At 36.0% G+C, this 17,460-nt stretch overlaps 1 protein-coding gene across 4 annotated transcripts in view; it reads left to right on the forward strand.

The window, feature by feature from the left end:
- Positions 1-17,460, forward strand: part of PMS1 (PMS1 homolog 1, mismatch repair system component) — a 105,938-nt gene that overhangs the window by 61,651 nt on the left and 26,827 nt on the right. For all 4 annotated transcript variants that reach the window (XR_006273106.1, XM_043487549.1, XM_043487551.1 and 1 more), the window contains exon 6: positions 15,937-16,053. Coding sequence is in view for 3 of the 4 variants with exons in the window: in XM_043487549.1 (XP_043343484.1) it covers positions 15,937-16,053 (117 nt within the window). In the remaining variant the exon portion in view is untranslated. The remainder of the gene's footprint in view (positions 1-15,936; positions 16,054-17,460) is intronic.

Here is a 17,460-nt window from a genome sequence, read left to right on the forward strand (position 1 = left end):
CTTTATCATCTGAGCCACCAGGTAAGCCCCGATTTATTTAACTTATATGCCTAGGAAAATGGTAATATTACATCCCTGTTTTATTCCTCAGTGGGTGCATCTGTCTTTCTTCTCCAATATGTAGCACCTTCATGAATTCCCTGGTGGCTCAGAAGGTAAAGAATCTGCCTGCAATGCAAGAGACCTGGGTGTGATCCCTGGGTTAGGAAGATACCCTGGAGAAGGGAATGGCTACCCACTCGAGTATTCTTAGCTGGAGACTTCCATAGACAGAGGAGCCTGGTGGGCTACAGTCCATGTGGTTGTAAAGAGTTGGACACGACTGAGTGACAGTGCATTCATGAATTACTCTGGCATAATTTTGATTTCTCTCCAGAAAGAACCTAATAGAATCAAGCAAAACTTTGGAAGTGAAGTTATTTGTTACCTCATCAACAAAGTTTTTGTTGACTAGTCTGTTAAGAAAGAAAGGCTGATCAACTCCAGACTGGATATTATTTGTTAGCTTTAAAACTTGTTGCTTGTTTTTTAAATAAAAGGACAGAATTAGAAAAATAAAGAACCACAAGGTAATTGTTGGGATGTTTGCCTGAACAGGGTATATGGGAGAATAAATGCCATCAGCTAAGCACCAGGGAACCAGCTGATGTAGGAGTGCTGGCAGCTCAGAATCTGTGGGTTTGCTCTTCTTTTCTCTTTTTTTCAGTATTATTGTATTAAGAACACTTAACATGAGATCTACACACTTAACACATTTTTAAGTGTACAATATAGTATTGTTGAGTAGAGGTATGTATAGCAGGTCTCTGGAACTTAAGAACCCTAACTGACACTTTATGCCTATTTGTTAGTAACTTCCAATTTTTTCCTACCCCTAGTCCTTGTTAACCACCATTCTATTCTTTGATGCTATGAATTTGTCCATTTTAGATGCCTCATATATATGGAATCATGCAGTATTTGTCTTTCTGTGACTAGTTTATTTCACTTGACATAATGGTCCTCATGATTCATCCATGTTGGCACATGTTGTAGAATTTCCTTCTTTTTTGAGGCTGAATAGTATTTCATAGTATGTGTATAATACATTTTCTTTATCCATTCATCCATCAGTGAACACTTAGGGGCTTTCCACATCTTGGCCATTGTAAATAGTGCTGCAGTGAACATGGGAATGCTAATATCTCTTTGAGAGTTTGCCTTCAAATCTTTTGGAAAATACCCAGATATTGGATATCTAGGTCATATGATATTTCTATTTTTAATATTTGGGAGTATCTCCATACTGTTTCCCATATCTGACTTCCCTATCAGCTGCACTATCTCCATACTGTTTTCCATATCTGACTTCCATATCAGCTGCACCATTTTGCATCTCCACAAACAGTATACAAGGGTTCCAGTTTCTCCACCAATATTCTTACCAATATTTGTTGTCTTTTCCTTTGTTTTTTTTTTTTTTTTTTTTTTGTAATAGCTATCCTGACAGGTGTGAGGTGATACCTCTTTGTGCTTTTTGATTTGATTTCACTGATGATCAGTGATATTGAGCATTTTTCATATACCTGTTGACCATTTGTATTTCTTCTTTGGAGAAATGTCTACTTAAATCCTTAGCCTGTTTTTTTGTTGGATTGTTAGATTTTTTTGTTTTTGAGTTGTAGGATTACCTTGTATATTTTGGAAATTAATCATCAGGTGTATAGTTTGTAAATATTTTCTCCCGTTTCATGAGTTGCCTTTTCACTTTGGTGATTGCTTCCTTTGTTGTGCAGGAGCTTCTTTATTTTATGTAATCCCACTTGACTATTTTTGCTTTTTGTTGCTTGTGCTTTTGGTGTAATATCCATGAAATCATTGTCAGGACGAGTGTCATAAAGCATTTCTTGTGTGTTCTTTTCTAGTTTTACAGTTTCAGGTGTTTATTTATGTCTTTAATCTGTTTTGAGTTGATTTTTATGTGTGGTGTGATATAAGGGCCGAACTTTTGCATGAGGATATCCAGTTTTCTCAACACTGTTTATTGAAGAAGCTCTCCTTTCCTCACTGTATTTTTGATGCTTATCAGACATCAGTTGACCTTATATGCATGGGTGTTTTACCAAGCTCTCTATTTTTTCTGTTGGTATTTATGTCTGTGTGTATGCTGCCATACTGTTTTGATTATTGTAGCTTTTTAATATATTTCAGCCTCAGGACCTGTGATGCCTCTTAGCTTTGTTCTTCTTTCTCAGGAATCATTTGGCTATTCATGCTCTTTTATAGTTTCATATGAGTTTTAGAATTGTGTTTTTCTACTTCTGTAAAAAAATGCTGTTGGGTTTTTTTTAAAAACAGGGATTGCATTAAATCTGTAGATCACTTTGAGTAGTATAGAAATTTTAACAATGTTAAGTTTTCAAATACATGAGCACAGAATGCCTTTCCATTTGCATCATCATAAGGGTCTTTCATCTCATTAATTGAGCCTTTCTTGTAGGTTATCCAGTTTGTTGTCATATAATTGTTAATATTTTCTCATGATTATTTTTATTTCTGTGACATTAGTTGCAATATCTCTTTAGTTTTGTTTATTTCTTTTTATGTTGTTTTTTCTATTTTATATCTTGTTTATTTTCCACACTAATGTTTATTTTTTTTCTTCTCCTATCTTTAGGCTGAGTTTGTTTTCATCTTTCTAGTTCTTTGAGGTATATAGTTAGGGTGTTTATATGACATCTTTCTTTTTTAAAGTAAGTGTTTTTCTGCAGTCTTCCCTCTTAGTACTGCTTTTGCTCCTTTAACTTTTAGTATGTTGTATTTTCATTTTACCTTGTCCCAAGGTATTTTATAACTTCCTTTTTTATTTTTCTTTAACCCAGTGGTTGTTCAAGAGTATGTTGTTTAATTTCCACATATTGTGAATGTGTTTCTTTTTCTGTTGATTTTTAGTTTCATTGCATTGTGATCAGAAAATGTACTTGGTATGTTTCAACTTTTTAAAATTTTTAAGACTTGTTTTGTGACCTAACATATGATCTATGCTGGAGAAAAATCCTCTTGAGCTTGGGAAGAATGTGTATTCTGCTGCTGTTGGTTTGAATGTTCTCCATATATCTGTTAGGTCCATTTGATCTGTATTGTTGTTCAGATCCTTTGTTTCCTTACTGATTTTCTGTCTGAATTTTCTGTTATTGGTCTCGATCTGAAAAAAGAAAAACTAGAGAAGCATGTAGAGGATAGAGTTGCATTTCAGAAGAGATGATTTGGGTCACTTCCTTTAGAACACATTAGGGAGAAGAAAGAGTCAGTTTGGAGAGAAAAAGTCTCTTGAAAAACAAAATGTAATAGGAAGGTGTTCTATTCAGTGCAAATAAAGAGGAAAAGCTGAAATCAAATATCATGTAAAGCAGTACCAGCTTGACTTGCAAATAATCTTTTCTGTATGGTTGAATATGGGAGGATGTAATGATTGCCTTAGAGATCCAATATTAGAGCTGATCAGATGGGACTTACCATAGTGGTCCAGTGGCTAGGACTCTGTGCTCCCAATGCAGGGGGCCTGGGTTTTATCCCTGGTTGGGGAACTAGATCTCACATGCATAACTAAGACCCAACAGCCAAATAAATATATATATATATATTTAAAAGAGCTGGTCAGAAAGATTTTTGCAAACAGTATTAAGAATACAAGTAATCTGAAAGCAATTATTAAACTCTGGTTGGACTCAAAAAGGATTTTCAGAATAGGTGGTTTTACAGCTGGTTCTTGAGAAAGACTCAGTGGGCAAAAGCATTCAGAGCATGTGCAAGGTCAAGCAGTCATGAGAGATCAGAGAAAGCTGGTATAAGAAAGTAAGAGATGAGGCTGGAAAGGTTGAGTCTGAATTCTAAAGAATCTTGTGGACTTTACATGAGAATATGAACCTCTTGCCAGGTGGTGAATGGAAACAAAATAAGGACATGTGGGGGCTTCTGGAGGTTCAGTGGTTGCTACTTCGCCTTCCAGTGCAGGGGCTGTGGATTTCAGGGAGCTGGGATCCCACGTGCATCATGGCTGAGACACCGAAACATGAATACAAACAATATTGTAACAAACTCAACAAAGACTTAAAAATGGTCCACATAATTTTTTTTTTTAAACTTTAATGACATCTAGTAGGAGACTAACAGAAAATGATAATTCTTATGGCATTTGGAGAATGGACCAAATTATGTTTTGTAGTTGTATAACAGAAGAAGGTGGTTCAGTAGTCCAGGCGGTTGCACAGAGTATGTATAAGAGGATATGGGCAAGAAAAACATTTCTACATTCTGATGTAGATAAGATTTGATTAGCAATTGGAAATAATATTTCTTGCTTTAAAGACTACAAAGAGTATCTACAATCTCCCTTTAAAAGTTATGCAAAAATTAACTTACATTTTCAAGTTTTTGCTTAAATTTTTGACTTTTTTTTACCTGAGTCAGAGAGTATGAAATAGGTAGAATGAAAAAATATTCTGCGTACTGTATTCCAAAACATGAATATAAAATAGACAATAAGCAGAGTTAAGTAGGGCATTAGAGATTTTACTTCTTTTTCTTAAAGGGGGAGGGAGTGGTCTTTATTTTTTTTCTTTTTGGTTGTACCATGGGTTTGTGGGATCTTCGTTCCCTGATCAGGGTTGAACTTGGGCCCCCTCATCGAAAGCACCAAGCCCTAACCACTGGACTGCCAGGGAATTCCTGCATAAGAGGCTTTAAATTTTGAATGTTCTGAATAAATTTTACCAATTTTGAACTCTGGGCTACTTAGTAAGAATCAAATTATATTAATGCTTATTATGCTAATAGAATATGATATTCTTTTAACAATAGTATTGGTATTATGATGGAATAATGTTAATTTTACACCAAACTCAAAACATTCAGCAATAAAGTTTCTATAAGCTTCAATAGCTAATGTTGTTGTATTGCCAGTATAAAAAGACTCTTTTCTTATATTGTGTTTTTGCCCCTGTTCTTTTTTGAACCATTTAGTGCAAATACATGTCCAAGAGTAGGTAGCAGTGTATGCAGATCCAATTACATTAACTAGTAAGACCATGGAAGTAGTTAATACTTCTGACTTTTAGAAGATTGAAGCATGAACTTCTTAGTACATCTTTGCAAATAATTTGCATGAAAAGTTTGGTTTCACACTTCACCAATATATATACTTTGATTTCATATTTTAGGAGTCACCTTTGCTCAGGCAGTCTTGTTAGCATTACAGGTTTTGGTTAATTGTGCAGTATCTTTGTGTAACATGCTTTTTTCCATTATCACAAATTGCTTTTACAGTTGAGCTTTACTAATTAAATATTGAATAGTCTCATCTAGCTTCAGATAGTGTAGAAGTAGAAGCAGCAGTAAGTTATATTTGGGCAACTTCAATCAATTACCTGGTATGCATGTAATAATATATTTTTATTGAGGTGATTTTGCTCTGTCATCATACTGACTAGAGTCAGATTCTTACTTGGCACATTCAGATGCTCCAACTTTGTGTGACCTAGATAGAAAACATATGGGGGTATGTGTGTGTATTTTTAGCACATGTTAAGCTATCAGCCTAATGGCAGAATATATGAAAAACTTTAGGAAATGAACAGATTTATATTTTAGAAAATAATACAGGATTTGTGAAATGGTGGGGAAAGCAAACTATAAAAACTATTTGCTGTAAAAAATGTAGTATTTTAAAATTCTGTTATTTTCTATATCCTTAGCTTTTAATCACCACCTTTTATTGTTTAGTTCTTTAATAATAGGTCCCATTTTTTAAGTGAATCTTAATTGCCTAAGTAATAGTGAAAGTTTAATTTATTGGCAGACTTCTTTATTGTTAGCCTAACTATAAATAGTTAGAAAATGCTTCTTAATCAGCCTGCTTCATCTGATGCAATAATTGCCTAGTGTGAAATAATGCTCTGGAACTACTAGCAATATTCACTTAAATTTTTTTTTCAACGTTCAGTGGTTCTCATGTTTCATAGCTTGTTTAGGACCCACTTCCTCAAGTGATCATTTTACAGTTCTGTGTACTAACTTCTTAGTTGGGCAGGCAGTAAGTTGTGCATTAGCATCTTTGCATTAATCAGTAGCTAAGATTTATATCTGAGGCGTCACTAATACAAACCAAAATACATAATATGTTTCCATTAGAAATATCACAGCTTTTATAGCTGTATTAAGTGCAGGAATTTGAAAACATTAGTTTTCTTGAAATATTTTCTTATCTAGTCATTTTAAATACATTCTGTATGTATGTATGAATCACAGAGCTAGCATAGCTTTAAAGAGAGAAATTTCCCATGAATAAGTTTTTATTGCTCAACTACTCTTTGCTAAAGATAACTTGTGATATAGAAAGTGTGAAGAAGATGACATTTAATTTCTACGCAGTTGCAGATTACAGAATCTTAACCTACTTTCCCTTCTTTTAAGCATTGTTCGTTAAATCAGCAGCTCCTGGCTGGCTTAAAATAATAGCCATGATAGCAAAAGCCAACACCTCTTTGTTTTTTTTACACTGACACACACATAAACACACACACAAACACAAAGATGTGTGGAGCAGATGAAAAGATTACAGTCTGGCAGTTTCTCACAAAATAAACAGAGTTGCCACTTTACCTAGCTATTTCACTCCTAGCTGTATACACAAGAAAAATGTATGTGACACAAAAACATGTACACGAATGTGTATCTTTCCTAATAGTCAGAAAGTGGGAGTAACCCACATGTCCATAGTAAGAGGCAGTAATATTTCAAATGTGTGGCCATGTAGGGGAATATTATTTAGCCATTAAAAAGGAATGAAATCCTGATAAATGTCCAGGACCAGCCAGCTTCACAGGTGAATCTTAACAAACATTTAAAGGAGAATTAACACTTATCCTTCTCAAACTGTCCCCAATAATGGAAGAAGGAATGCTTGCAAACTCATTCTGCAAGACCAGCCTCACCCTAATACCAAAACCAGACAAAAGCACTAGAAAAAGAAGAAAATTACAGGTCAGTATCACTGATGAACATAGATGCAAAAATCTTCAATGAAATATTAGCAAGCCAAATTTAGCAATATGTTAAATGGATCATACACCATGATCAGATGTAATTTATCTCAGAAGTGCAAGAATGATTCAGTATCCATGCTTCAATCAGTGTGATATACCACATTAACAAATTGAAGGATAAAATTATATAATCATCTCAACTCAACAGGTGCAAAAAAAGCTATTCACAAAATTCAACATTCAAATATGATTAAAAAAAACTCTCAACAAAGTAGGTACAGAGAGAATGTACCTCACCTTGATAAAGGCCATTTATAACAATCTCATAGCTAGTATCATACTCAAAGGTGAAAGTCTGATAGATTTTCCTCTAAGATCAGGAACAGGACAAGATTGCCCACTCTTACCACTTTTATTCAACATAGGATTGTAAGGCTTAGCCACAGCAGTTAGATAAGAAAAAGAATCCAAATTGGAAAGAAGTAAAACTTTCACTCTTTGTGTATGATATGATACTATATGTAGAAAATCCTAAAGATGCCCCCAGGAAACTACTAAAACTAATAAATAAATTCAATGAAATTGTAAGTTGCAAAATTCACTTTCATAAATCTGTTGCATATCTAGACATTCACAGTGAACTATCAGAAAGGGAAATTAAGAAAGCTACCCCATTTACAATTGCATCAAAAAGAATAGAATGCCCAGAAAGAAATATAACCAAGGAGGTAATAAAAACCTGTACTCAGAAAACTATAAGATACTGATGATAGAAATTGAAGACTGCACAAACAAATGGAAAGATAAACATGCTCATGGATTGGAAGAATCAATATTTTTAAATGACCAGACTTCCCAAAGCAGTTTATGAATCAGTGCAATCCCTATCAAAATACCAATGCATTTTTCACAGAACTAGAAGAAATAATTCTAAAATCTGTGTGGAAACACAGAAGACAAAATAACCAAAACAGTCTTAACCAAAACAGCTTAAGAAGAACAAAGCTGGAGTTATCATGCTCCTTGATTTTATGCTATACTACAGAGTTGCAGTAATCAAAACAATATGATGTTGGCATGAAACCAGACACAAAGATCAATAGATCTTGGTAGAGAATAGAGTCCAGAAATGAACCCACAAGTATATGGCCGATTGATCTACAACAAAGGAAATAATACACAGGGAAAAGATAGTCTCTTTAGTATATGATGTTGGAAAAACTGGACAGCTACTTGCAAAAGAATCAACTGGACTGCTTTTTCACACAATTTACAGAAATAAACTCAAAATGAATAAGACTTACATGTAAGATTTGAAAACATAAAACTCCTAGAAGAAAACATAGGCAGCACACTCATTGGTCTGAGCAATATTTTTTTGGATCTCTTTCTTCACGCAAGAAAACAAAAGCAAAAATAAAGTAATGGGACTACACTAAAAAGCTTTGCACAGCGAGGGAAGCTATCAACAAAATGAAAAGTCTTCCTATCAAATGGAAAAAGGTATTTGTCAACAGTATATCCGATAAGGTGCTTAATATCCAAAATATACAAAGAACTCAGTATCAGAAACAAATAACCTGATTTAAAAATGGCAGAGGGCCTGAGTAGATGTTTTTCCAAAGAAGACTTGTAGATGACCAACAGACACCTGAAAAGATGCTGAAAATCACCATTCATCAGGGAAATGCAAACCAAAACCACAATGAGATATCACCTCACATCCGTCAGAAAGACTATCATCAAAAAGCAACAAATAACAGTGCTGGGGAGGGTGTGGATAAAAGGGAAAGTTCACGCACTGCCGTTGGGAATGTAAATTGGTACAGCCACTAAGGAACACAGCATGGAACTTTCTCAAAAAATTAAAAATATAACTATCACTTCACCTATTCCACTTCTGAGTATTTTTCCAAAGAAAAACACTAACTTGACAAAATATATGGGGTTTCCCTGGTGACTCAGAGGTTAAAGTGTCTGCCTACAATGTGGGAGACCCGGGTTCGATCCCTGGGTCGGGAAGATCCCCTGGAGAAGGAAATGGTAACCCATTCCAGTATTCTTGCCTGGAGAATCCCATGGATGAAGGAGCCTGGTAGGCTAGGCAAAATATATGCACCCCTTTGTTCATTGCAGCACTATTTACAATAATCAAGATATGGAAGGACCCTAAATGTCCATTGACAGATAAATGGATAAAGAAGATGTAGTATATATACATGTTGGAATACTACTCAGCCATGAGGAAAGAATGAAACCTTACCATTTGCAACTATATAGGTGGATATAGAGGGTTTTATGCTAAAAGAAATAAAAGTGCGAAAGAGAAACTTATGATTTCACTTAAATGCAGAGCCTGTAAAACAAAAGAACACACATAATAAGCCAGAAGACTCATGGAGAACCAATAGGTGATTACCAGAGGGGAGGTGGTGGTGGGATGAAAAGAAAAGGAGACAAAACCAAAAATAGTGACTGTGTAAGCTAAATAATGCTAATTAACTTGGTTGATTGACACTGAGTTACAGAATTTGTTAGCTTTGTTATTTCTTTAGATCATATAATATTAACTATGCTAGCTTCTTCCCTGACTATAATAAACTCAAAATTAAATTCATATATTTTATCCTTTTGTGCAAATTAAATTGTATCATTACTACAAGATACTCCTGAGACAATCTGTAAGGTCTTCAGCATTGTGGTCTTTAGCTAAATAAAACTGGATTTTAAAAAAAGAATGAATTGCTGATACAATGATAAAACTTGAAAAACTTATGCTAAGTGAAGAAGCCATTCATTCATAAACAACTGTGTATTGTATGATTCCATTTATATTAAATACCCAAAATAGGCAAATTTATAGAGACAGATTAGTGATGGTCTCAGGCGAAGTGCAGAGACATGCGGAATGACTGCTAATGGGTACAAGGTTTCCTTTTGCATTGGTAAAATTGTTCTAAAAAATTAAATTGTGATTTAGTTGCACAACTGTAAATATACTAAAAACCACTAAATTGTATACTTAAATTGTATCGTGTGTCAATTCTATTGTAATGAAACTTATTTTAAAGAAAGAAAAGTCTTTAAAAACGAAGAGCTAGTTTTCAACGCCATTAGGATTACTTTAGAAAAATGTATTCATTTGTTCACTCCTTCAGCAAATTGCTTATTGGACCTGTCTAAGTACTTGACACTGTTTTTGGTACTACGGATTCAGTCACATTCCCGATTCTTCTTCCTCTTCATGTATAGTGAGTCAGCAAATCACATCAAGTCTGTTTCACTTCCTTTAGTCTTATCTCTGTTGTCTTTTACTCTTAGCAGTATGCTTCGTTCTCTTACCCGGTCCAGTATTTCTTAGCCACGGTGTTAATATTAGTAGATTACTAAAGTTTGCACATGTTTTATCTTTTAAAAAATTAGAGAAGTAATCTTGTAAATGTCACTTTTACTGATTTGCATTCCATTGAATTTTTGTGAGTGGAAGCAGCACTGTTATATCTAGTGTGCCAGAAATAGCACACCGTCTTCAGTGCCTCTGAGAATATTTTGTGACTCTGAACCTCATCCATTTTGTATGTGCTCAGTAAAATTTGAGATTCTCTGAGTTGGAATATTGCAGTCACATTTTTTAATCCATATTGCTTTAGTTTAAGATCTCACTAAATCACTCTTGCCAAAGATCTTTCTTTTTTTTTAATTGAAATATATTTGACATGAAACTGTAATTTAAGGTGTATGACATGTTGACTTAATACATTTATATTATAATATGATTGCCATTGTAGCAGTAATTGCATCTCTATCACATTAATTTTTCTTTTTAGTGGTTGGAGTAATTAGGTTTATTAGTCTCTCAGCACATTTGAGCGTTACAACACAATATTGTTGTCTGTATTCACTATACTGTACATTAGATCAGTAGGACTTATTTACTACTCATTGCAAGTCTGTACTCTTAAATAATATCTGTCCTATCCCCCTAACCCTTATGCCCTGGTAACTACCAATTTTACTTTGTTTCTATTAGTTTATTATTAGATTCTACATAGAAGAGATCAGTTCAGTTGAGTTGCTCAGTCGTGTCCGACTCTTTGTGACCCCTTGGACTGCAGCATGCCAGGCTCCCCTGTCCATCACCAACTCCCAGAGCTTGCTCAAACTTATGTCCATCGAGTCAATGATGCCATCCAGCCATCTCATCCTCTGTTGTCCCCTTCTCCTCCTGCCTTCAATCTTTCCCAGCATCAGAGTCTTTTCCAGTGAGTCAATTCTTCACATCAGGTGGCCAAAGTATTGAAACTTCAGCTTCAGCATCAGTCCTTCCAATGAATATTCAGGACTGATTTCCTTTAGGATTGATTGGTTGGATATCCTTGCAGTCCAAGGGACTCTCAAGAGTCTTCTCCAACACCACAGTTCAAAAGCATCAGTTCTTTGGCATTCAGCTTTCTTTATAGTCCAGCTCTCACATCGATACATGACTACTAGAAAAACCATAGCTTTGACTAGACAGACCTTTGTCAGCAAAGTAATGTCTCTGCTTTTTAATTGCTATCTATGTTGGTCATAGCTTTTCTTCCAAGGAGCAGGCATCTTTTAATTTCATGGCTTCTGTTACCATCTGCAGTGATTCTGGAGCCTAAGAAAATGAAGTCTCTCATTGTGTCCATTGTTTCCCATCTATTTGCCTTGAAGTGTTGGGACTGGGTGCCATGATCTTAGTTTTTTGTTGAGTTTTAAGCCAACTTTTTCACTCTCCTCTTTCACTTTCATCAAGAGACTCTTTAGTTCTTCTTTATTTTCTGCCATAAGGGTGGTGTCATCTGCACATCAGGTTATTAATATTTCTCCTGCAATCTTGATTCCAGCTTGTGCTTCATTCGTCCAGCCTGGCATTTCGCACGATGTATTCTGTATATAAGTTAAATAAGCAGGGTGACAATATACAGCCTTGACATACTCCTTTCCCAGTTTGCAACTAATCTGTTGTTCCATGTCTGGTTCTTACTGCTGCTTATGAGTAATATCACACAATATTTGTTTTTGTCTCTCTTATCTCACTTAGCAGAAAGTCCTCAAGGTCCAAAGATCTCTTTCTAACATCCATATCTGATCATGGCATTTTTCCCAAGTAGGTTTGTCCATTGATTCTGCACTGTGGATAAAAGAAACTGTAAAGTTTTTTCTTTGCCTGATGTGCTAGGTCTTTCATGATCTTGTTCTTGTCTGTCTAATATCTGTCTGGCTTCATCTGCAGCAAGGCATGTCTCTGTGCTTTCATGCCTGTGCATGTGCTCTCCTACCCATCACAACACCTTTCCTGTAATTTGTGGGTGTCAGACTCCTCTCAGGTCTCACCACACACACAGCTGCTCTGTGAAGTACACTTAGGTTTCATCTACAATGTTCCCACTGTATTTTGTATTTGCAGTTTTCATAATGCATTATAACTATTTTAATACCTCATTCTCCTTTTGTATTTTTAGTTCCTTGAAAGCTTGGACTTTGTCCTCCTATCTTTGTATTCCCAGCTTTTAGGATTACCAGGAATCTAATACAAAGTAGATGTTTAATAAATATTTGCTGAATAAATTTAGAAGTTTCTCCAAAAATTTTAATTTAACCAGAGCATTTATATATTTTATGATGAAATTAAAGATTAAAAATACTTACATGACAGCCTATGTTTCCTGGAGCAGTTCCAATTTTAAGGAGTCTAGGTTCTTGAAGTGTTAATGTAGTTACCAAGACATACTTGATGCTTTTGAATTGTGGTGTTGGAGAACACTCTTGAGAGTCCCTTGAGATCCAACCAGTCCATCCTAAAGGAGATCAGTCCTGGGTATTCACTGGAAGGACTGATGTTGAAGCTGAAACTCCAATCCTTTGGCCACCTGATGCGAAGAGCTGACTCATTGGAAAAGACCCTGATGCTAGGAAAGATTGAGGGCAGGAGGAGAAGGGGACGACAGAGGATGAGATGGTTGGATGGCATCACTGACTCAACGGATATGGGTTTGGGTGGACTCTGGGAGTTGGTGATGGACAGGGAGGCCTGGCGTGCTGTGGTTCATGGGGTTGCAAAGAGTCAGACACAACTGAGCAACTGAACTGAACTGAGCTGAAGCTATATGTTAATTTAAAATTTTTTAACAACTCATTTTCCTGTTTGATTTCATGTACTTTTTAAAAATTTTCTAATTAAAGTCTTTTTTTCTAATTCAGATCACTTTCAAAACAATAGATAATGAAAAATTGGCATATACAACAGAAAAATACCTAAATTTTAGTTCTGTCATTTTACTGTGCACTTTGGGTCAAATAACTGCACATCTGTATTTATATGAATATTAATTGAAATTTAGAAATCCTTAGGTATAAGTATTATCAATAATCTTATCAATAATAAGATTAGGGTTGGTACTGACAGACTATAACTCTCAAAAATATTCTGACTGTAGGATGCTGTGAGAGTAGCTACCAGTCTTTTTAGACTTCTGTTATTCTGGTTTGATTTCTTTGATATGGAGACCCTGCTTTTACTCCTTGTCCTTCTTCTAACAGTAGATTATTTATTTAACTTTAAATGAATTTTTAAAGTAATTTTGAGAATGCATTAGTACTCTCAAGAAACTGGAGATTTCATAACATATCACATATTCATACATGCAAATGCATTTGTCAAAGACACTATTTGAGAATTCCCAATTAGGATCTGGAGTTGGCTATAACTTATTACTATCTTTGACTGGTGAGCAAAGAGATATTGGCAAAGTAAAAGTTTGGAGCCAGAAATGTTAGATGTAAATCATGAGTCTTTGGGTAAATAACTCTCTTTGAGCCTTAGTTTCCTCATCTGCAAAATGAAATATTAATGCCTGCCTGAAATGGTTGTGAAAATTAACGGTTTCTGTGATGGTAGTTAGTCCTACTACATAAATTTTTCATAAGTTGTAACTCCTACTTGCTTAGTATTAATAAAACCCTAGGAATAGATAAAAGGGTTTCCTGTTACACTAATTATTGGGTAATTTGTCTTCTTGAGCAGTTGTTACAGTTTTCCCAAGGAGGTTGGTCTTTGAGATTCTAAAAACAAAAGTGTTACAGACGTACAGATAAAGAAGCAGAGTCAGGGACTGTTGTCATCCTGTCCTTTTCTACTATCTCCTGACATACCAGTTAAAGAACAACGTAAATTCATTTGCTTCCCCTTTCATTTTATTATGTATAATATTGTTAGTATTTTTTCCTGCCTACATAGTTTCCTGGTTATGTTAAGGAATTCATTTGGCTAGGATCTTTTGATCTAGCCTGTCAGAGTGTCTCTCTTTTAAACTTTCTCCACAATCAGATCATTAAATCAGTGTCATTTTACAAATAACCTTTTGTGACAAATAACAAATAACCTTTCTACATTACAAAAAAAAAAAAAAACAGGGAGAGAGAAAGAACGAACAAAGGAGAATGTTCTCAATCCCCTCTGATTCTACGAGCCCGCTTGTGTGACAGGTTTTCCCTCACTGCTTTCTATTCACGTGTGTCTTCAAGAGCTTTCCTTGTCCACCTGCCTCCAGTTATTATTATCCACTTACAGCCAAACTTCCTACAAGAGCTGTCCCTTTCATGGGTTTTCCCTATAGGCAATATCCAGTAGCTGAGATTTGGCTTCATTCTCTCTCCTCCTCCAGAACTGCTTCCCTGCTGGTTGCTAAACCCTGTGGCCATGTCTGTCCTGTGGTGAGCAGGGCCTGCTTCCTCGTTTTGGCACACGGGCTTCTCATCGTGGCGGCTTCTCTCGTTGCAGAGTGCGGGCTCCAGGGCACGGGCTTATCGTGGCACATGGGCTCCTTAGTCCTAGTGCATGGCTTTGTTGCTCTGCGGCCTGTGGGATATTCGTGAATCAGGGGTCAACCTGTGTTTCCCGCATTGACAGGCAGATTCTTTATCACTGAGCTACCAGGGAAGCCCTGCTTCTTCCTAAAGAAAGCTCCCTTGGTCGGTGCACCATGTTGTCCCGTGACGCTCCTTGCCTCTGTGGTCAGTGCTTTCTAGTCTCCTCCTCTTCCCCCGCCTGACTCTTGAATGTTGGTGTTTTCTCCTAAGCCCTTCACACGTTTTCTTTAGGATTTAAGACTCCTAAGTGAATATTTGTTGAATGAATGTGTCTATATATTGATGGTTTCTCGAGATTTGACTATAACTGAACCTCATTAACTGAAAACATGTCAGTATGTTACGACATGTACATCACAGCCACACTTTTGTGCTGTCTCTCTGGGCCATGATTCTCTTAAGCTATCCTCAGTGAAAAAAATACAAGTCCATTATTCAGCCTTTCTGTCTGTGAGGTTTAGTTAGCTTTTTTAAAGTTCTCTGTATATAGATGGTAATTTTGAAAAGCATGCATTACCCAAAATTCTTATACCAGGTTAACTGTTTACAGAAATTTTATAGCATTGATGTCCGTCCTCAATAAAACAGTAATGTTTACTTGAAGTAGCAATTTAATTTAAATACACTCTGCAATGTATATTCTGAAGTTTAGGATTAGAAGGGGGGAGAAAATTAATATTTAATGAAATTGTTTCATGCCAAGCTCTGGCCTGTGTGTTTACCTACATCGTATATTTTCATCTTCCAACACTCCGCAAGATAAGTATTCTTAGTCATCTTGTAGAGAAAACAAAATTGAGGTTAAGGTAAGTTAAAATAGATTCTACACTGCAGGATATACAGCTACTGAAACTTGGAACCAGACTTCTCTCAAACTTTATAGCCTATAGATCCCTTATAAATGATGCAGAAAATATAAACTAGGGCTGAATGCTAAATACAGAAATAAATTGTGTAAGTACTTGAGTTTACTCAGTCCAAGTTGTGCTAAAAGTTATCTGTGTCGTTTTGTCCCTAGGCAATTATTTGGCAGAAAACTAGAGTATCAGATCATAAAATGGCTCTCATGTCTGTTCTGGGGACTGCTGTTATGGGCAATATGGAATCCTTTCAGTACCACTGTGAAGAATCTCAGGTATACAACAAAGACGTTCTTTAATTTACACTGAAGCTGTTTAGTTATTTCATTTTTGTCGGGTTGAGGTAGCAAGAAGTGTCTCTTTAGAAATTTTAATGACAAAGGGTGTATAAGCTCATATTAAATCTCTTTTCCCTGCCCTACTTCCTGTTTTTATCTCTCCTGTTTATTGTTTTTAATTTTAAGTATCATGGTTACATTAATTGTTTAAGTGATTTTCAATTTAGAATCTTCATGTCTTTGCTTTCCTCAATGAAAGGAGTTGAGCCCTCTTACCTTTGTTTTCCCTTTCCCACCTTGTATTCCGACTTTATTTTCTTGATCTGTCAGCTCTAGAGAGTCTTCTTGAGTCCCTGTGATACTGGATGAGGTTATCAGCACTCCCAGTCTTACTTGTTCTCTTCAGTCATGCCAGCCCCACTTCCGTGTTATCTAGCTTCCTAACCTGTTTCTCATGTAACCATCTTTTATTTGAAGATTCATTTTAAAAGTTGAAAACTTATATGAAGTATACATTATTATGACTTCTTTTCTTTTCTGTAACTTGTTGCAGTCTCTAGGCTACTAGTTCCCCTCCTATTCTCTTTTACAATATTGAGTTCTTAATAATTATCATTTTATTAGTGTCTTTGATGGAGCTTATGCTCAATTAATGTGTTAAGAATTCTCTCTGCCTAAGGAAAGTAGCCATGATCTGACTTGGGTTCTGTTTTTCAGAGCACCCTTAATAGTTGTTTAATAGTTCAGACACTAGTGCCACTTTGGACTGGTCCACTTGGCTGACTTGGGACAGTAAGGGTACTGTCTAAATTTTGCTGGGCTCTCTGTGGTTTCCTAGGACTTTGTTGCCCATGCTGGTAACCCAGGAAGCTGTGACAGGAGATTCAGACGTGCTGTGTTGTGCTTCAGAGAGTCTACCTGTCACAGTTTGGTCTGAAGACCAGCAGCATCAGCATTGCTTAGAAGCTTGTTAGTTTGACAGATTGAGTAGGGGACAGAGGTCTTTACTTTAGTAAAGGAGTACAAGAGGAGCTATTGGACAGCAGCACGGAAGTGAGCTGGGATATTTTATCAAGTTTTGAATGTGGTAAGGTTAAGAAAATTTGTGTGAGCATTTGGAGAGGAAAGAAATAAAGGCTGTACATCTATATCTTAGCATCACTGGTGTATGTTGTATAGATGGGAATGAAATTACCCGGATGGAATAGAGAGCAAGAAAAGGGGGTCTGATGATGAGACTGAGGGAGACTATTACCCTTATAGGCTGTAAGCAAAGGGAGAGGAAGTCCCACTAAAGAGGAAGTTTCAGAGAGGAAGCAGAAAATCCAAAAGAGAAGGCTGAAACAGTGTTATGCTTCCAAAGGAGAGAGTTCCCATTGGTGTCAGGGTCTGCAGAGAGTCAAG

This window comes from Cervus canadensis, chromosome 15 (assembly GCF_019320065.1).
Source record: "Cervus canadensis isolate Bull #8, Minnesota chromosome 15, ASM1932006v1, whole genome shotgun sequence".
Classification (NCBI taxonomy): domain Eukaryota; kingdom Metazoa; phylum Chordata; class Mammalia; order Artiodactyla; family Cervidae; genus Cervus; species Cervus canadensis.